The following is a 21,867-nucleotide window of genomic DNA, read 5'->3' as shown; positions in this document are numbered from 1 at the left end:
GTCAAAGGGACAATAGTGAATCTGCAGAACTGAACAAGCTCAGTACAGGTTCGAGAGAGGCTGCAGCAGCCGCAGCAGCCCAAGTGCGGAGGGTCATGCTCCAGCATCAGCCCTGACCCCGAGGGCAGTGGGAAGGCAGTGGGAATCCATTGGGGATTTAAGCATGCTGGTGACAGAGTTTGTCTTCAAAGTTCACTCTGGGTTTGGTGTGAAGAATGAAATGGACGAGCGGGTGAGAGGCAATGCTGGCTTAGGTGAGGAGGTAGCAGTGGGGACAGAGAGGATGGTTTGGACCTAGAATCCACAGCTTTGATCATCAGGCAGGCACAGGAGTTGGGGGAGGCAAAGATGACTCTCACAGGTCTGACCTGAGTGACTGGCTAGGTGATGCCTCCATCAACCTCAACAGCAAACACTCTCAAAGAAGTAGGTTTAGAGGACAGAAGCCGTGTTGAGTCTGGAGGGAGAGTAGAATGTGGGGAGCAGATATTCTCAGGCTCGGAGAAAGCTGGGCCGGGGATACACGCATGGAGCGCCAACCGAGGCCAGGGGAGGAAGAGGAGCAGGGATTGACTGGGTAGGAGGAAAACCAATGACTAATGGAGTCATTAGGCATTGACCACTAGTCCTCCTAATAGTCAGTGACTAGACTAATGAGTCAGAAATTCAAAAAGTAAGGGCGGATGTCAATTAAAGGCATTACATTAACTATCTAATACATTTTTAATGATTTCGTTCTCTGTGCTTGGTTGAAACACTCCTCTGATATCCCTCATTTTTAGTAAAAGCCTGTTACAAATTGTTTGGGGGCAAGAGGAAGAGTCAGTGGTTCCACATTTAAGGCAGTGTGCATCAGAGAGGAGAGAGCAAGCAGCCCCAGGAAGTCAGCACCGGAAGCGCAAGCCCAGGTGGGACCAGGGTTCCAGGTGGGGCAGGGGCTCTGGCGTGAGCAGGAGTTTAGGGTGGACAGCACCGTTAGAGCCAGGCATCACTGGAAGCAGGACTGGCCTGCGGGGAAGTGGATGCTGGACAAATTCCTCTCCCCAAAGCTACCGGCAGGAAGAAGAGGCTTGAGGAGGGAAGGGCCAGATCTCTCTGCTGGGGGAAGAGGAGCTTTTAGGCAGGCACACGTCAAAGTAGGAAGAGAGCCCTGGTTCTCGGGGACAGCAGGAGCATCCTCCCAAATACAGTGCCTAGCCTCCCTCCCCACACAGGAGATGAGTCTGAATTCCCTTTTGGAGGATTAGTCTGTATTATCCCCAATTTTTTCTGAAAGGAATATAGGCCACTTACATTTTTGTCCCCTGCCTGCTTCTGGAAGGCAATGAGAGTTTCCAGGGGCGCCGGGTCTGTTTACTTGGATAGCGGAGCGGAGGAGCTTCTGATGTAGCTCCAGCTGCGGAGGCTGTCGGTCCAGGAAGGAGCCACACGCCCGGCTACTGTTTCTCTCCGGCGAGTGTGTGGTTTGGCTCCCTCTCCTGGTTGCAAGGAGAACAAGCGGCCTGATGTCTTAGGTTGGTGGAAAGAGGTACAGTCTGGAATGTGAACTCTTCTTCTCCCCAGGTGTTTGTTTTGGCACCTGAGCTTGTCCCTCCTTGCCAGGAGCACCCGGAGAAGCTGCATCTCTGACTGATGGCCCTGTAGAGAAGTCTTTGAGCCTAGAGGAAAACTTCTATGGTAGAATAAGCTTTTATAGATTATCCGATGCACTTGTTTTGGGCTGGAGCCCTGGGTCACATAAAAGTGAAGAAAACCCATTTGTGGCTGCAGTCATGCTTTTGGGACAATGTTGAAAATGAGAAGAGGTGGAATAAGAGGAGATGTGGCAGAAGGATGGGTCCCCAGCAGGGCTCCATCTTGACAGATGGCTGGCTTCCCGGCAGGTGGCACATGTGGTGGGGTAGGGAGAAGCATCTTGTCTTTAAGGGGCAGACTTTCTTACTAGGGCAAAGAGTAAATGCGCTACATTGCAGGGTCTTGTCGGAAGGTTGCAGTGCATGGGACAGTGGCAGCTTTTTGAGATGAATGTATGAAGCTTTGCCCTTGGTACCTTCAGAAACCTCTAAGTATTTTGGGCGGATGGAACAAAGTGGTTAATTAAAGAATTTTAAAAATAGCTCTACAGAAAAATGAAAAGACAAAAGACATAATCTACAGTGGCCACAGAAAATATGAAATATCTAAGAATAAACCTAACACGAAATGTGCAGGACCTTGTATTTTTATAAGATTTTCAGAAGTGCAGAAAATAACCCTTGTCTGTGTGGCTCAGTCGGGTGGAGCATCGTCCAGGGCACCACAAGGCTGGGGGTTCGATTCCCAGTCAGGGCACTTGCCTAGGTTGCCAGGGCACGCTTGGGAGGGAACTGACTGATGTTTCTCTCTCACATCGAGCTCTCTCTCTCTCAAGTCAGTAAACATTTAAAAAATTAAAGAGAAAGAGGCACAGGAAATAAGCTTTTAGTATGTAGAGAAACATACCATATTCTTGGATGGAGCAATTCAGTGTTGTCAAGCTATCTATGCTTCCCCGACCGATTTAAAGGCAGAAGACAATTCTAACGGATATCCCAATGGGATTAAAGCATTTCTAAATTTTCAAAATGATTCTAATGTTCTTGGAGAAAAAAATATGTGAGAATAACAATATAATGAGGGCAATTTGAATATCAAATTATTTAAATCCATTATGAAGATATAATAATTTAAAAAAATACTGCTGGCAATAAAAGTGGGCAGCTCTGTGGAACAAAATAGAAAGCTCAGACACACAGCTATAGACATAAGAAATTGGTAGGTGATAGAAACATATTAAATTAGATGGATTATGGAAAAAATGGTGCTGGGATAATGGTCTACTATTTGGTAAAAAGTTCCCTAAAACATTGTATCAGAATAAATTCCAGAAGGATTTGAGTTAAATATAGGAAAATGAAATTTTTTTCTACAAAGAAACAATAAGAAAATGTAGATGAGCCTAAGCAAGAAAGTGAAGGAGTAAATTGTGAGGGAGAAAATAATCGATAATTTTGTCTAAGTAAGTGCATGAAATTTCTATAGGTAAAACAAAACAAAATGAAATAAGACAATTCTGAGAAAACCAAAAACACAATTAAAAAGCAAGTGAGTAACTGGGGTAATATTTGTAATATGCATAACTGATAAATGATTAATATTTCTAATATATAAAATGCTCTTAAAATCATTAAGAAAATGACAAACCGGTCAATGAAAACAGGCAAGACCATGAACAGGCCACCCAAAGGACGGTCCTGTCCAACTTTACTCCTCAGTGTCAATGGCCATTTACTGACTATGCCTGCCTCTTCCATGCAGCCTGGTCTCTCGGATTTGCTCACACACATTCCCGGGTTTATATTCTATCTCTCTGGCTGCTCCGTATCTGTCTCTTTTGTTAGTTCTTTCTCTTCTGCCTGGCCAGGTGTCAGAGTTCCTTAAGGCTCTTCTCCTCTCACTCTTTAACTTCATGGTAAGCATGTTATCTATGTCCGTGGTTTCAGAACTGGTCTGTGTGCATGTGACTCTCACAGCAATTTCTCTAACCACACTTGACCCGCTGAGCCCCAGACCATGTATCCAGCTGCCTATTTAACTCTCCGCTTGGATCAAGTCTCCAGAGCTCCTCAGACCCAGCGCGTGCCAGCCTGAACTCACACACGTCTTTCCAAACTCAGGGTCTCTTCCAGAGACCGTCTCTCAGTTTGCCACCGTAAAGTAATCCTTGACATGTTCCCCGAATCCATTTAATCGCTGAACCCCGGCAGTGTTTACTTCCTAAACGTTTCTCAGCTTTGTTCGCCTTCGCTGCCACTGCCCTTCTCTGAGCTGTCAGGACTGCCGTCTGCAGTTGTGCAGATCACTAATACGCACTAAAGGTTCTTCTGGGTCTTCATGGCCTGATACCTCATTTCTCCACATCACTGAATAATAATCTGTTGTATGATATACCACAGTCTGTTTATCTGTTCACTTACTGAAGGACTTTTTGGTTGCTTCTAGCATTTGGTGATTATGAATAACACTGCTGTAAATACTTGCATGTAAATTTGTATATGTACATAAGTTTTTAAGTCAGTTTGGTAAATACCTAGGAGCATGATTGCGGGATCATACAGTAAAACAATGTTTAGCTTTATAAGAAACTGCCAAACTGTCTTTTAAAGTGGCTTTACCATTTGCCATTAACGTGGCTCTTATTCATTCCTACCAGCAATGGATAAGAGTTAATGTTGTTCTGCATTCTCATCAGCATTTGGTGTCAGTTTTTTAAATTTGCGCCATTCCAACAGGTGTGTAGTGGCATGTTATAGTTGTTTGAATTTGCAATTCTGTAATGACAAATAACGTTGAACATCTTTATTATTTTTCTAATGTATAAAGTAGATGGTCTTTATTTTTATTTTTATATACTTTTATTGTTGACACTATTACAGATGTCCCCCATTATGTTCCACTTTCCCCCCCTCCAGCCCCCGCCCCTGGCCTTCACCACATTGTTGTCTGTGTTCATGGGCTATTCACATATGTATATGTGTCCTTTGGCTATTCTCTTCCTGTCTCCCCCGCCTCCCATCCCTCTGCGGTGTCAGTCTGTTCCATGTACCCATGCCTCTGGTTTTATTTTGTTTGTCAGTTTATTTTGTTCATTAGATCCCACATATGAGTGAGATTATATGGTATTTATCTTTCTCTGACTGGCTTATTTTGCTCAGCATCTTTATTATTATTAAGGTTTTAGAGTTCTCTGTATATTTGTATAGAAGTCCTTTATCAGATACATATTTTATAAATACTTTCTCCTATTCTGTAGTTTTTTTAAATTTTCTTAACTATGCCTTTCACAGAGCAAAAGTTTTTAATTTTAATAAAGTCTTAACATAATATTTTTTCCATGGGTTATGCTTTTAATGTTGTATTTAATAACTCATTGCCAAATTCAAGATCACATAGCTTTTCTTCTAAAAGTTTTATAGTATTTCACTTTGTATTTGGATCTAGGATCCATTTTGAGTAGTTTTTGTGAAAGGTATAAGGTCTGTGCCTAGATTATTTACTTTTGCACATGGATGTGTAATTGTTGCAGGGCCATTTATTAATTAGACTATCATCTCCACTGAATTGTTTTTGCTACTTTGTCAAAGATGAGCTGGACATCTACGGAAGATTTTTATTGAGACTGCAGTGAATGTATAGGTCAAGCATCTTAACAATGTTGTCTTTCAATCCATCAACATGGAATGTTTCTCTATTTTTTAAAATCTTCTTTGATATTTTTCATCAGAGTTTCATAGAGTTTGCATATAGACCATATACATATTTATTAGATTTATACCTAAGTACTTTATTTTGGGGCTGCTACAATAAATGATACTGTGTTTTAAATTTCTAATTCTAATTGTTCAGTGCTGGTATACAGAACAATTGGCTCTTGTATATTAACCTTGTATCCTTCAACCTTGCTATAATTGCTTATTAGTTCCAGGAGTATTTTGTTTATTTATTTTTTGTTCTTTTGGATTTTTTACATAGACAATCATATCCTTTGTGAACCAAGACTGTTGTATTTTTTCTTCCCCAATATATCTTTACTTCCTTTTCCTGTCTTACTGCACTAGCTGCGATTCCTGGTATGATGATGCGTAGGAGCGATGAGAGGGGACATCCTGAGCTCAGCAGTGAGCCAAGCCACCCTCCCCTCTCTCCTGGCCTATTGTAGCAGTCTCCAAACATCTTGCTACTTTCATTTTTGTTCCTATAAAGTCTACTGTCTGCTAAGTAGCTAGGATGAGCTCTTAAGAATGTAAACCAGATTTGTCACCTCCCAGATTAAGACCACTCCAATGGCTTGCTGTGGCACTAATCTAAAGTCTAAATTCCTAAATTGTAGTTTAGCCTACAATGTCTTGCATGGCCCCTGCACCTCTGGGTAGCATCATTTGTTGGATTCTTCCCCTTGGCCTCTAGATGCCAGCTACCCTGGCCTTCTTTCTGTCCTTCAAGTATATTCTGGCTTTGGGCCTTGGCACCAGCTGCTCCCTCTGCCAGGAAAGGCTCTTCCTACTCATTTATTGCACCACTTCTTTCTGGTTACATATCTAGGTCTCAGCTGATGTGTTGCTTTCTCAGAGTGGCCTCTCAATCTAATATTATACCTTGTCATTCTAGATCATGTTAGCGTATTTAAACTCTTTGCATAGCTTTTGCTGCTACTTGACTTTGTCTTGTTTTCTTTCCCTCTGCTTCTCTCTCCCCTGCCCTCTACCCTCCCAGCCACTGGAATGTAAGCTCCTTGGGAGTAGGACCCTGCCTCTCAGGTTCACCACTGTATCTCCAGTGCCTGGAGTAGCACCAGGCGTGGTCTAGGTACTGAACTGCTCCTTCCTGTGTCTCCATCCTGACCTTGAACCAAATGCCGTGCTCTCCCTGCTCTGCAGTCTCCATCTTTCAGTTCTCTAAGGGCCATGCTCTTTTCCTGCCCTATGTATGGCCTTTGCACATGTTCTTTTCTCTGTCCAGAATTTCCCACACCGCCTCCCTCATTTCGCCTCAAAACCTTTATTCTTTTTTTAACTCTCAGATCAACTTCCAATCCATGGAAAACCGTCCTGAATTCATATCACCATCTCTTTCACGGTTCTTTTCATAGTTTGTGTGTATATGCATCCGCATGATTATGTGATGGTCAGTCTCCCCGACCCTTCTGACAACCCAGCTGGCTGGGCCCAGGTCTGTTCGGGCTCATGCTTTATCTACTGTGCCCAGGACAGTGCCTGGCCCGTAGCAGGTATATAAGGTGCTCAGTAAATTGTTGTTGGAAGAGTGAATTCACTAAAGAATAAATACCAGATTTCACTGGTTCTAAGATGCAGGCTTTCTCAAAATGTAACATTTCTGAAATAGGGATAAATTTGCACTTGGTGGTATTTAGAGTTGATGAAGAACATAAATTATTAATAAATACAATATTCTGTGTCAAGTGCAAATTAAAACAAGGTGATATTTTTCAGGCACCACACTGACAATGATGTTCTGTATAATGAATTTTAAAAATAACAATAATATTGGTAAAGGTGTGAGGAAATAGGTGGTTTTCCACGCTATGGGAAGAGTTTAAATTGGCCCAGTCATTCTGGGGACAGTTTGGCAAAATATATTGAAGGTCTTAAAAAGATTAATATCCTGTGGGTTATTGAATTTCTAACAGCTGCTGTAAGAAAATAGGGAGGTTTAAAAAGATTTCTGCCAGTAAGTCTCACCGGATGGCTCTTTATACTACTGAAGAGTTGACCGGTGGTAGTCCGTAAGTGGAACGCAATCCAGTCCTAAATATGTGTATTCTCAAACAACTTTTGAGAATGTGGAAAAATATTTACAATATGTTTTCCGATAGCTTAGAAGCTACACAAGGGAAGGGGCCATGGATATTATGTGCAGTGGGCATTCACCATCCAGCGCGGTACGGACATATCAGTGTTGTTGGATGTGGAAGTGAAAAAGCAGGCATGAAACATTATGTATAGGATGATCCCAACTTTAATTAGTGAATTAATTAATTCTTGAGGGTTGAAATGTTTTTTTGATTAGTTATTTTTTTCTTGTATTTTTCCATTACCATTTAGTCCCCTTATACTCTTCTTCCCGCTGCGATCACCACATTCCAACTTTAATTTAAAAAAATGGGTGTGGGTACACACAAAAGATCAGAAAACCTACAGCTGTAGGTTAATAGAGATTATCTTTGAATGTTGAAATTTTGAGGGATTTCAACTTTTCTTTGTACTTTTCTATATTTTTCAATTTTTTATAATGTACATATATTAGTTTTATAACAAGAAAGATTACTTTCTTATCTGTTGCAACTCTATGCCGGTGCTGAGTGAAGGTGAGGATGTGGTCCATGAGAAGCAGGATTCATGAATGAAAATTTCTTGGAGCACATAGAATGTTGAATTGAGTATTAAACATAGTGGTGGGCATTGTCCAGTCCCACCTGAGCCCTTGACAAAAATCTGGACCCAACAATCCTTCTAGAACATTCAAAAGCCCAGCCGTGGGCAGAAGCCCATTCCTTGGCTGTTTGTCTAGACCATCACTGTCTGCCTGCTCTGAGCAGCTGCTTAGAGTTCTTAGGTTCCCTGTCATTTGACTTAACCCCTCAGTTCTCATACCCAACTCGGGTTCCTTTGCTTGGACGGCCACTGTGGACAAACGTCTTGGGCCCTCAGCACTCTCTCTCCCTTGACTCTGGTTTCGTTTCTGCTCTCCAACTTGAGGCTCCATAGCTGTGGTTCAAAGCACCCCAGCCTCCCTGCAGGCTGAGGGCTACCACCTCCTCTGCTAGGCTGATGGACCTAGAATGCCGTCTCCCACATAGATGCTCAGTAAGTATTTACTCGGTGTATGGATGGTGATCCATGGAAAAGTTGGCAGGAAGAAAGCAGGAGGGTACTCTGGTTTGGGTGGCCTGTGGCATGTGCAGAGGAGCGAATGTGGAACAAGGAGCATAGTGGTATCAAACGTGGTAGGTGCAATAATTTGAAATGTAACAGATGGGCAAGTGTAGAAGTTTAGCTACTGGGACATTTGGAAAGAGAAATTCTGGAAATGATGATTTTGAAGTAGCATGTATTTAACTGGGTCTTCAAGTTCAAAAATTCTATATATTTTCATTTGTGCATAGTAAGATATAATCACACACATATGCACACAAAGTATATTCCTTATTTTGTTCTTGTAACATTCTGTTATTTCTGCTAAAGAACAATTCAAGAACATTTAAAGAATAATTCAGGATAGTTGCAACAGAGGGCAGAATTGTATAAGATATTGAAATACTTTTTTTCTTCTTGCTTGAAAAGCACCCCCAAATACAAATTACAGCAAGTTGCAGATTGAGCTATAGATATACTCTTCTTCGACCCTCTGATTTTCAAAATTTACATACCAAGGTGCTTTGAACCCATTAGAATTATTTTTCATGTCGTTGTTTAAAATAATTGGTAATATATGTAAACCTTAATAAAAGCAAAGTGCTCATCCCTTGAGAGAGAAACACTAAAATATGGATAATATATTTAACTCCTGTATCAAGATTCAGTGATGGGGATTCTTTGTTCTTTTCCAAATGAGATTTAGGATTATTTGCTTTTCCTTTTATTCCAGGGCTGGAATGCAGGTCTCTGGAGGCCACTGCCACAGACAAGTGCCGATTAATGTTCTTCATTGCGAGATTTTTGAAGCTGATGGGCAAGACCAAAGAAGCAGAAGAGTTGTTCTTGAGTGTTGAGAACATGTTAGTGCAGGTGATGTGGAAAATAATTTTATTTTATTTTGTTTTTTTTTGAAAGGGAACCTCTTAGGTAGATTTAAAAATAATTTAAATATTTTATTGTTTATGCTATTACAGTTGTCTGAGTTTTCCCCTTTTGCCCCCCTCCACCCGCCCCACCCCCCTCTCCCACAGGCAATCCCCACATGGTTGACCATGTCCATAGATCATGCACCTATGTTCTTTGACTAATCTCGTCCCCTTCTTTCAACCGGCCCCACCTCCTCCTCCCCTCTTACAGCTATCAGTCTGCCCTTGTTTCCATGCCTCCAGTTCTATTTTGCTTGTTAGTTTATTTCGTTCACTAGATTCCACTTATAAGTGAGATCATATGGTATTTGTCTTTCAATGACTCGCTTATTTCACTAAATCCTTCAAGCATTATTCCTTTTATTATTTTGTTAGATATTTTTAGATATCATTTACCTGTGTTCCTTTTCAATGTAGTCCACAAATGGAGAAATCAATTAATTATGTTCATTAATGAGGAAGCAATGATTTTAATCCATGCCCCAAAATGTATATTAATGACAAGCAGCAGTAAATAGATGGGAGTCAATATAGGATGAATACCTAGTAATAGGCATCATGGGGCGGAGGGGGAAGGAATGTTCATAAAGCAAAAGGGGAAGCTGAGTAGTGGACTGAAGTGAATTAACAAAAGATTGGTTACAGACATGATCACACTTTTCATAAAGTGTTGGGGAAGGTTGATTGATTATCTTGTCTATATTGATTTACTTTCTCAGAAATATGAACTTTCAGCTTCGTTGAACACAATGGAAGTTTCACTCATGTAACTATTAGCCATGCTTAGGATGACATTTAACTGCCCTTTAAGAAAAATATAAATTTTACTGATTTCAGTACTATCTGTGGACCAGAGATAGTATAATCCAAGACAAAACTGTCTTTATTTTAAAGCAAACATCTTCAGGTTTTCATAAAAGACTTCCTCCAACCCCACTGACCCCCAGCTCTGCAGAAGGAATTCCATCTAACAAGATTTATAAGAGTCAGTCAACTTTGCAAGTTCTGTTATGGCAGAGACCATTCTCATCTACCAACTTTGGTATCCTCCATGGCATATTACAACCTTTGGGTGCTTGAGAAAAGTGATAAATGTATCAATGAGTGAATTTGGATATGCAAATACTTTGCATCCTTAGAAGGAAGCATGGAGCTGTGAAAAGAGCAGGGGCTGTTTGCAGACTGACCCAGATTTAAGGTTCTGCCGCGCTCACTGCTGTGGGACCTTGGCAAGGATGCTCACCTCTGACTCAAGGAGTTCTCATTGTTGAGGATTCTGCTGTCTGTCTCCTGGGGCTGTTACCAGGTTAACTGAGACAGTGCACGAAGCACTTCGCACAACGTGTGGCACACAGTGAGGTCTTAAGAACTAGTAGCTATTTTGTTATTACTGTGTATGGGTTATAAAGTAATTGAGGCCTAGGCTTTCAGTAATAAGAGAGTTTGACTTAAGCTATTTTGACCCTTCTTTCATCTTTCAGAGAGTAGAGTCCAATGATTCTCTGGTGTCTTATTACGATAGCAGCATTTCCCCCAGACCAGGTGATTTTTTCCCATGTAGCCCCAGGTTCTCAACACTGACAAGTGTGTCTGGAAAGCACTAGTCATTTTGTTAGATAATCAGTGAGCGTCTGACTGTGGCGTCTTCACTCAGTCCTTCACTCAGCTGACATTCACGGAGGGGCTTGCCTAGCCTGAGCACTGTGCTGGGAGGTGGGGAGAGAGCCAAGAGCCAGGCAGGCACAGCGTCGGCCCCCGTGGAACTCCCTGTCTCGCTGGAAGTCCCTGCCGACACTGACGTCAGTGATGAAGCACGGCATGTGGAATACGTTGGCCGTGAAGGGGCAAGGCTAGCTTCACTGGGGTGTGCCGACGCTCAGACATGCAAAGAGGATTCCCCACTCCGGAACACTCCCTCTGTCAGTCTCACGATCCCATTCTCAAAATAGTTTTGAAACAGGTCTTTGACACTAGCCACCATGGAGGCTACTGTAAGAATTTTCTTTAGGCTCTGCAGGCACTTCCAGAAAAGTTCTAAAACTATTTCGGGCAATCACAGATTCTTTGAAATATGTGCTTGAGGTCCTGGCTGGTGTGGCTCAGTGGATTGAGCACTGGCCTGAGAACTGCAAGGTCACTGGTTCGATTCCCCATCAGGGAACCTGCCTGGGTTGCGGGCCAGGTCCCCAGTTTGGGGCAGGCAAGAGGCAACCAGTCGACGTTTCTCTCACACATTGATATTTCTCTCCCTCTCTTTCTCCCTCCCTTTCCCTTTCTCTAATAAATAAATAAATAAAGTCCGACAAAAAAGAAATATGTGCTTGAGGGTACAGACTTGTTATTTGTGATATATACATTCTGTATACTACTTTTAAACTTTCTTCAGCCTAGGATATTTTAAAAGTTTAATGCAGTGGTTTTCAACTGGGAGGCAGTTTTGTTCCCCAGGAATATCTGGCAAGGCTGGTGACCTTTCTGGTTGTCACAGCTTGGTGGGGGTTGCTACTGGCATCTAGTGGATAGAGAGGGAGGTTGCTGCTAAACACCCTATAATGTATGGGGCAGCCTCACAGCCCAGAGGTCTCCTGTCCCAAAGGTCAGTGATGAGAAACTCTGATTTAAATGGTATGTTTGTTACAAAGCAGGTTTCACTACTCTCCCCCCTACTATTTCACAGTAGGTGCCCCAGGCAGCAGGAAAACCAAAGGGCTTTGTGTCTGGGGTTCCCTTGTTAAGGAAATGCACAGAAGAGAGCTTTGGCGTTAGGCAGATCTGGGTGGGACACCTCTGCTCTCTTACTTGTTTGCCATGTGAACTTGGGTGATTTATTTAACCTCACTGAGCCTCAGTTTCTCCAAACTGTAGCAGAGGACTAATAACCCCTGTTTCCTAGAGTTTCTGTAAATCCCCATCGAGGTCATGCATGGCAGGAGCTTAGTTTGTCAGTGCTCCAAAGGGGGCGGCGGCCACTTCAGACCGCAGCCTGGGAAGCAAACAGAGTCTGTGCTTTGCAATCACTGTATCAACAAACCGTTACTGAATGCCCGCCAGGCCGGGGCTCAGTGCTTGGATTATGGGCTCCCTGCCCTCGGGAAGTAGAAGGTCTGGAGTAAGAGGGGAATGTAAGGCGTGTCTTCGTAGAGAGGAAGCTGACTAGATCCAACTGCATTGACTTGCCGATCAGTATTCCCGGACATGTGGGCAGTGAGGCTCGGGGTTGGAGGGACCATGGTGGCCTGTCGATGGGCTGGGAGATGTCAGCCTCCCTGTGACAGGGGTTTCTGCCCCGTTCAGACCCATCACCTGTGACAACAACCATGGGATGAGTCAAGCAAACCCTGAGGATTTGAGTCTGGCCAACAGAAGTGGGCAAAGCCAGAGGGGAAGCTGGATGTGGAGAGGATGATGATAAATTTTAAACACTTAAACTGCTGGGACCTTGAACATCTGCAAGACGTTGTCACGTTATTCCTATCTTCAAAACTTTTGTTACCACTAACAACCAGTGAAAACATTTTCCAAAATTTATTTTTAGTTTGCAGTGTCTCCCAATAAACGCTTCCCTGTCATTAACACTTCATAAATGTGTAACTTCCCTGAAAAATGATATAAAGCAGACAGTCTTCTGCAAGTTTATTAAGAAAGGAGCCTTTCTTGGGCGGGGGTGTGGCGGCCAGTCTAACGCTGCGTCCCCTCAGGAATGGTGTCCTTCTCATTTTCTACAGGGTCAGTGCATGACAGACATGCTTCTCCAAGTACAGACTGCTGTGGGAGAACTCTATCTCGAAATAGGGATGACTCAGGAAGGGTTCCAGTATTTCCAGAAAGCGTGGTTGAGACTGATGGAATTTTCGCCCAGCGACTTGAAAGACAACCAGGACTTAGTGAAGCAAAAAGGTTGGTTGGATATGGACAGAAGGCGTAACCTCTTGTGTTTCAGAGTCAGACTCCAGGGCTAGGTTCACCCACAAAGAAAGGGGAATGAAGTGTGGCTTTGTTCATCTGATTATTTTGGCAAGTAGGTGGATGTGTGAGGATTGACCGTAAAGCACTCCTCACGTGACAGGCCACCCTTTCAGAACATCAGAGGCTGTCATGAGAACTTCAGGAAGGAAGGCTTTGGGCAGTAAGCGGGAAACTCAGAGCTTGCCCTGAGCCAACCTTTCTAGGTTCAAACTCTACCTCTCCGCTTCCTAGCTCTGTGCCTTTAGACTCATGACTTAACCTTTGTGGGTCACAGCTTTGGTCACAGTTTTCCCGGGTGTACTGGAGGGATAAACATAGCACCTACACAGCATGTCGTGATGAGTCTGACCGTGTTCACAGGAGACTATAAAGCACGTGAGTGGCGCCTTGCATGCAGTTAAGCCATTATTTTATGCGCAGCATTTTATGCCGGAGGCCACTGTGGCACCACTGATAGTGAATAAGAATGTTCGATTTAAATGGCTATATCAAAACCACTCACAATTCAGCAGCTTCAAACAGCAGCCACTTATTATTGTTCATAGGGGGGATGGGGGGCTTCTGCAGCCCAGGGTGGGCTCTGGCAAGCACCTACGGTCAGCTGGCAGGGCCGCTGGGCTGGCTGTTCTGAGCAGGCTCCACTTAGACGTCTGGTGGCTGTCTGGCTGAGGTGATGGGGGAGGCTGGGCCACGTGTCCCTCCTTCTCCAGGAGGGTAGCCCGGCCTGTTCTCGTGGTGGCTGGCAGGATCCCGGGAGGGAGAGCAGAAGCTAGGCCTAGCTTCAGAACTGGCACAGCACGCTCTCTGCTGCCTTCAGCCGGTCTCAGCACCTAGAGTTTATTCTCAGCGTGAGGGGAAGCTGTCGCCGGGAGTCAGGGTGCATTGTGTCATCTGATTTGTGTTTTGCAATCACTTTTGCTGCTGTATGGAGAATGGATTCCATGGTGGGTAAGAGGGGACACAGGGAGACCAGGTATGTGGGTGTCCCTCCCTGCCTGAGTGCAAAGTGGGAGGCCCCAGGTGGATGGCAGGGGAGGGGCGCGGTGGGCACTGGTCAATGAACGAGGTACTATTGATGATGGGAAAGAGGCTTCTTGATAATTTAATGGTAGTCCTTTGTAATTAAGACTGGATTCATGCCACAGAGAGTTAAATCTGCTTTTCTTTACTACTAGTTATGCCGCAAGAAAGCCTTCTGGGAAACTTAGTATGTTTTTTCTCTTCCTAACAAAGCATAGCTTAGAAAACACTTTCTGTCCTGGCTAGGTGGCTCAGATGGTTGGAGTGTTGTCCCATACACCAAAAGGTTGCGGGTTCGATTCCCAGTCAGGGCACACATAGGAGGCAACCAAAAGATGTTTCTCTCTCTCTCTCTCCCTTCCTATCTTTAAATATATCCTTGGGTGAGGACTAAAAAAAGAAAAAAAATAAATTAAAAACATGATTAAAAATAATGATAAAAAAGAAGAAAACACTTTTTACTTTTCAGAAGTCTGTATTATTGTCAGAATACATAACTCCCAGTAGAGGGTCAAAATGCTGGACCTCTGCAGAGGGCGCTTCTCAAGGTGGTGTGCGTCCAGGCAGAGCCCGGATTTACTGACGGTGTGTGGGGCTGAGTGAGTCAGCGCCTGCTGTCCCGAGGCTGTACCATTTTATTGTTTCTTATCTCATCTGCTGCCCTCTGCAGGACTCCTTAGCACAGTGACAACCATGTGACTAAATCTGTCCCTCCGTTTCTGACCTGTTCATTTGCAAAACAGACTCAGAATTCGGTTTCAGTCTATTGTTTTAGCTCTTTGGTCCAATAAGTGCTGTGCACACACAAATATGTTACATGAAAACCAAGCCCATGCTGTATAGGTCAGTCATTGATTTATTAAGAAAAAAAAAAACCTATTGGCAGTGATGAGGAAATGGTATTAAATGTTCTGCTTATTGTCTTCTTACCTCTTTTGTGGAAAAGGAAACATTAAGTATCATCTCCTTTGCCAAAATTTCTTCCCTGCAGGCAGAGTCCTGAACGACCTGGCCAAGTCAGCGCCCGAGGAGTACCTGAAAGAAAAGCACCTTGTGGAGTGTGCGGCTGACACTTCCCGCCTGCTGGACAGCCACCCCCGGGACCAGGCTGCCATGAAATACACCGAAGGTGTTCTGATGTAAACATGGATTTTTTCTTGAGAAATTTTTGTTTTTTCTACTAGCTTTCATTGTTATAATTAATCTACTTAACCCACACTCGTGAATGCATTTCCCACCTCACTGGTTGGGTTAAGAAATGCTGAACTGAAGTATTTCTAGCCTCTGCGTCAGCGGTTCTCAACCAGGGGCAGTCTTGCCCCCCATGGGAGCTTCGCCAGTGTCTGGAGACAGTTTTGTGTTGTGACTGGGGGTTGCTGTTGGCATCTAGTGGGTAGAGGCCGAGGATGCTGCTAAACATTCTGCAATGCACGGGACAGCCCCCCTCAACAAATTATCCAGCCCCGAATGCCGACAGCGCTGAGGTTGGGAATAGCATTCTGGTTTCTTATAAAGACGAACAGACACTTTCTTACAAATCACTCTGAAGGTCTTGAATCTCTACCATTATGAAGCTCTCTGCTGTTTTGTGTCCTCCTGTACAAAACCCAGGATGTTTGTGAGAATTAGTTTCGGAAGCATGGTGAACTCAGCCAACGCTCACCATGCCCATAAATGACACACGTGTGTTTTATTTGCAGGTTTGCTGCTGGAAACTGTTCTCTTGCAAAAACAAAACTTCAAGAGGGCTTAAATATCAGGAGAAGTTTGTTTGGGGAGAAAAACATGCTAGTTGGAGAAATTATGGAATTTTTAGCAGATTTACTACTTTTTCCACTAAGAAATAATGAAAGGTATGTTTTTATGAAATTTTTCAAGTAAGTGTATCTCCTCCCTGCCAACCCTCGCCCCCGCACCAATGGCAGAGAGGCCTGGGGCCACCCATCGGGGTGCCTCGCTTCTTTGGCTCCAGCCTCAGAGGGACTCACCGTGCCTGAGAGTTCTGTCCCCACTGATCTGTCAGGACACTGACCATAATGTGTTTGCACGGAGCTCTTAGCCCACGTGCTGCACCGAGGTTTCGGCAGCAGGAAAAGTAAAAGGAGCCTGATGTCACAGCGAGTGGTTCCCAGCGCCATTCACAGGACGACCTATTGACTCTGGGCCTCTGTGTAGGCCTCAGCCCTTTGTCTACAGCATCCTCAGCCTGCTGGTCTGTCTTCTGCAAGACCTAGGCCAGAGCCTGCAATATCAAAGGCCATGCTTTCCCGCTACCTCTCCTGGCTGGGAAGTCATCTCGCTCTCTTGTGACGTGCGGGGCTTTCCTCAGCTCCCCACGTGAGGCTGCTAGAGACAAAATTATCTGTGACAATTGTTCTAGAAAGGTAAGGCAGCCATTTGTCAAACTCTTCATAATAGGTACATGTAGGACCCACAGTAACATGTAGGGCCCACAGAAAAGGGGTTTTTCAGAGGGGGAGAGAAACTGGACTCAGCTCCGAACACAAGGACAAGTCGGGTGGGGATGAGAGTGGGTAGAAAATTACTAAGTGGAAACATCAGGGGTGGATGGGGATCCTGGCTAGAGAGATGAACAGATTCTTGCTGAAGGCAGGCCAGGCTGCCCAGACATCGGCTGGGGGGGAGGATGCGGACATGGCTAGGTGTCTGATGAGGATCGGAGAGCGAGGATGGCCGAACTGACTTAGCAGGTTTCTCACTCAAACTGGACAATGCAAAGATGAACCCGGAAGTCAGAAGTTGAGGGCCAGTTGAGAAAAAGCTCAGAAGAGCCTCAGTCGAATTTGGTCAGGGAGAAACTCTTTGTCAGCATCTGTGTTTAAAAGAGGTTTGTAGGAATTTCCCTCTGGATCTAACCAGTGTCAGCATCTGCCGGGTCTGACCACTTCTCTTGACAGGTTGGTGTGGGAGAAGATCCCCTGTGAGTCCCGAGAGAGACACACACACCACGCCCTTCCTGTGGCCTGGCTTATGCCCTTTCGTAGCCAAGTCAGCCGACCGAATGTCCGGGGATGGGCAAAGTTGAATTGTGAAGTTGTGAACGTTTGTGTAGTAGCTACTCTCCCGCCCTTCCCTGTTCTCTAGCTTGATTTTCTCTTGAGCTTTCCACTTTTCTTGAGATAGTTTTCCTCTCCCTTTCACCAGAAAACTGACCTCTTCCAGCTTTTGCTCCCAGGAAGAATATGCTGTTGGTAATCTCTAACATTTAATACTCTTTCTCAGGGTATTTACCTTTAAAAGAGTCCAGATAAAGGAGTATCTAAGGGTAAAATTACTGGTGCTATAGAGTAGTGGTGAGATGGTGAGCTCTGGGGTCCAGGTGCGTGGGTTCAAATTAGCAGCAGTGAGAACTTGGGCAGTACCCAACATGTTGGTATCTTGTCCGTTTCCTCATTAGTAAAAGGTGAGTGGTCACAGTATCTTCCTCGCAGGCCGATTGTGAAGAGCTTTATGTAGGGAGCTTAGCAGAATGCCTGGCACATACCAAAAGAGTCAACAACTTGGGCTCACAGTATTATTTTGCACCCCAGCAGGTAATTTTTTAGGCATTTGATACCACATAAGCCTCCTTTTGTTTCTCTTAAGAGCAGCACTGTGAGCACAGAACAAGGCTTTCTTTAGAGAAAGGAAAAGCTTGACAATAGAGCCCTTGTCTCATAAACGAAGAATCTGAACTGAAGAATCTGAACTCGTAGCTTACTGACTGAGTCATCTCCCCGCTGCTCCTGCTCAAAGGCAGAGCTAGCAGGGCCTGAGTCTCAGGCAGTTACCAGTGCTGCCTGCCGTTCGGGAGGATCTGGCTTGGATGCCTCCCTCCCAGGCCTCATTGCTGACGGTCCACCTTCTAAAACAGCTGGGAAGCCTTTTTCCTTGTTGAGGGTCGTTCTCAGGGGACCGTATTTCCTACACACTGGTCAAGATTGGGAGATATCTTGCTGTGTGAGTGGACTCACCTGTCACACGTGTCCTGGTGGGAGGGCCCCCCCGAGACGGCTTTCACACACTACAGAAATGATCCAAGGGATCCCGAGGGCCTTGTAGAATGGGATGGGTAGGGATGGATAAATGAGTTCACATTTAAAAATTAAAAGTAAAAAAAGAGAACAGGACAGAGAAGAACGAACAAACTGTTGGTGAAGTGATTGTCATCCACTCTAAGTCTGTACCCACTCACTCCTCAGTGTCCTCTTCACAGACAAGTCCCTTCACTCCCTTGCTTCTCTTTTACTGCCACTTGATGTCTACCCTCCCTGACACCATTTTGCCTACTCCTGCAGAAGTCGTCAGGGCCACCCTGAATGTGTCCCTTTGCACTTCGATTTTGTTGGTGCTCTCCTGCTGAAGTATCTGAGTGTTGATAGCTCCCTCCCAGTTTCTGAGGTACACCCCACCCCCGGAGATATCTTCTCTGATTATGCCTTCTCTGTTTCTTTCGTGGGTTTCCTCTTTCTCTCCCCAACTCGTGTCCAATGGCGGTGTTCTCTTGGGTTCCGTTTGTGGACTCTGTGCTTGTTTTAACCTTAACGCCTCAACCTCCCCCATGCCAGGGCTCGAGCCGACCTTCTCTGAGGTGATGGCATTTCATGTCTCTTCTCAGACCTCTGTCATCAGCTGCCCACACGCGCATCCACCTGCCTGCTGGACATGTCCATTTGGGTATTCCAGAGCATTGGGGCGCTTGAGAGTCAATATCGTGCAGAGTGAACACATCCACCCCTCTCCTGACAAAATGCTGCTGCTTCTCCTCACTCACCCAGGCAGACACCATGGCATCCTCTTAATGATCTGTCCTAAGGATATTTATTATCAGTCACTCTGCTAAACACATCCCATACATTTTCTCATTTAAGCATCACAACGACTTGATGGTGCTCATTTTGAACATGAGAAAACTGAGGCTTAAGAGATTCAGATGCTTGCCCAGCTTTTAAGTGGTAGAGGCGATTTTAGCACCAGGAAGTCTATGCCTGCCAACCGCGTCACTCCCAGGCCCGCCTGACAGAGAGCTCCAGCTCTGAGCACACCATCCTACTGTGCGTGTGGGTGCCCCCATGCCCCAGCCCCAGCACACAACATTCAATGTGATGCCAGGCCTTAGCCATCTCCTTTCACCTCTGTGGCCACTGCATTAGCTCAGACCCTCATCATCTTCCTCTGGACTGACTGGTCTCCCTGCCTATAGCCTCACCTGCTTCAGTTCATCCTCCATACGTCCACCCAGATGACTTTTCTAGAATGCAAATTAGATCACATCATTCTCTTAATGAAACTCTTAGGTTTGCACTTAATGCTCTTCTTGCATGGTCAGTCCTCTGCATCACTCTCCAATCTCTCCTACATCAGAAAATTTGGTGAGGACAAGGAGTAGCCATAAGCATATTTGCCACTGGCGCCAGCACCAGCGCTCAGTGAAGTTTGTTGAATGAATGAATGAATGAATGAATGACTACAATGCTTCTCTGATGCAAAATTTTAATTAAATTTCTCTTTTCTAGATGCCAAATGCAGAAAGCAATTGAATATTATAAACAGGTGGTAAAAATAAAGGAAAATGCAATCACTCTGGCCAACTCTTTACTCGTCAGGAAGCAGCTGAGCATCAGCCTAAGCGATACCTGTTGTAAATTAGGTAATTGCTCTGATCTACTGCCTGTTAGGTGACTTTGCAGACGAAGGTGACTTCCGGCATCTCACCCGCATACTTTGTTTATTTAAAAGATGTCATCTGTGAAGCAAGCAACTGTTCCACATACTTTCAGCTTTTTCTTGCTACCTGTTTACCGTCCCTCATTAGGAAAGTGTCTCGGTCTGGTAGGGCTGCTCTAACAGAACACCATAGACTGGGTGGCTTAAACAACAGGAACTTACCTCTCACAGTTTCAGAGGCTGGGAAGTCCCAGATCAAGGCACCAGCAGGTCACTGGAGGATGGTAAGGACGGCAAGAAGCCTGCCTTACAGATAGGTCAGAAAGGTTATTTTTGATAGGCTCCCAATTTACATTCTTCTAGGTAATTACGGGGGAGTCCCCTGTAGAAGTTTCTTGAGTCTGAAGGGTCTCAGTTGCCTTTACCTGAAAGTAATCCACGGACCACAGAGGCACACCTTGTGTCACCACATGAGATTTTTAGTAAATATACTAATGTAGTATTGTGACTTCAGAGTCATGAAGGAGATTGAAGGACCCTTTTATGACACTCATTTTCTATTTCTTTGCAATGTGAGTATTTTGACCCCTTAAACAGACTGAAGAGGAGGGCCTTGTGATTTATTCTTTATATCCTCAAATAGCATCGGGAATGGTGCTCCAGCAGTGCAGGAAGGGGGAGGGAGTGGGTGAACAGGTTCTTTCTGGGTATTTACACAGTGGGCCTGGGTATTCAACAGACCGTTGGCTGTGCTCCAGGCTAATAACATCAAAAGAAATGGCCTAAATTGTATTTTAACCTATTGAGAACAGCAATCTTTAATTGATTTTTTTAGAATTCAGTTTGGATTATAGATTAACGATGATAATTGCTCACTTGAAAAGTCTTGGCACCTTCCTTAGTCTTGTATTATTGCATTTGATGAACATGTAGAATGTGGTGTAATCCACCAAGGGGTATGAAAACAGTGGGTTTCCAGCAATGATAACTCAGATTTTAATTATCCTCATATTTTTATGCATGAGATTATAGTAAGCACATATTAAAATGATGGATTTGAGAGAGAGCATTCAATCCTGAATCTTACTTCTGATCACGGTTTTGTGAGGCACTTATTCAAAGGTGAAATCTCTTTCTGTTTAATAGATCCTTTATAGCTCATCTCATCTCAACTTAGATTCAGCTTCAAGCACAAGTCTGAACTTAATAAAACTTAATTCTAGAGATTTTAGTACTAACTTGACTATGAGAGAGGGTTTTTGTGATTTATGTTCCAAGCTATCTCTGACACAAAGCCATCTTACTATTATCCTTCTCTGATAACTGGTTTGAATCTGCCTATTGAGAAACCCTTTCAGGGGGAGAAAAAGCAGAATGCGGGTTTCCATATTCCATTAGGTCAAGCCGAGTGTTCTGCAGGGAATCGTTTATTTTGGATGAAGTGTGGTAGATGAACGTTATGTGACTTCCCTCTCCCCGGGGTGGTTGTAAAAAAGAAATGCCAACCCTCTCAGTCATTGTCGAGGGAAGAAATTAAACAACAGCTCTAGCGGGTGACTTTCATTAGGGTGAGTCAGCCCTTTCCTCCGCATTCGATTTGAAAAGGCTCCACTCAGCCAGAGACCTTCTCTGTACCAGGAGGTCCCTTCATCCAAAAAGTCAGGTGAGTGCTACAGACAACATTTGCATTGTAATTTTAACTTAAACATGTCAATGCAATTCTTCCCCTCAATCTTAAATTTAGGATCAAAGTCTTTTTTTAATGGGTCCTCTGATCAGTATTAGATGTCATTTTTCTCACAATGCATCACCTATAATTCCTAGTTTTGGCTTCT

At 44.2% G+C, this 21,867-nt stretch overlaps 1 protein-coding gene across 1 annotated transcript in view; it reads left to right on the top strand.

Moving 5' to 3' along the window:
• The window catches only part of LOC112321996 (putative tetratricopeptide repeat protein 41), a 69,063-nt gene that overhangs the window by 42,811 nt on the left and 4,385 nt on the right, over positions 1 to 21,867 (top strand). Inside the window, exons 10-14 of the mRNA XM_045187121.2 lie at positions 9,184 to 9,323; positions 13,105 to 13,276; positions 15,357 to 15,504; positions 16,066 to 16,218; positions 19,882 to 20,015. Of these exons, the coding sequence (XP_045043056.2) occupies positions 9,184 to 9,323; positions 13,105 to 13,276; positions 15,357 to 15,504; positions 16,066 to 16,218; positions 19,882 to 20,015 (747 nt within the window). The remainder of the gene's footprint in view (positions 1 to 9,183; positions 9,324 to 13,104; positions 13,277 to 15,356; positions 15,505 to 16,065; positions 16,219 to 19,881; positions 20,016 to 21,867) is intronic.

The sequence above is a fragment of the Desmodus rotundus genome, chromosome 3, assembly GCF_022682495.2.
Source record: "Desmodus rotundus isolate HL8 chromosome 3, HLdesRot8A.1, whole genome shotgun sequence".
In the NCBI taxonomy this organism is placed as follows: domain Eukaryota; kingdom Metazoa; phylum Chordata; class Mammalia; order Chiroptera; family Phyllostomidae; genus Desmodus; species Desmodus rotundus.
This window is presented reverse-complemented; position numbering and strand designations above follow the sequence as displayed.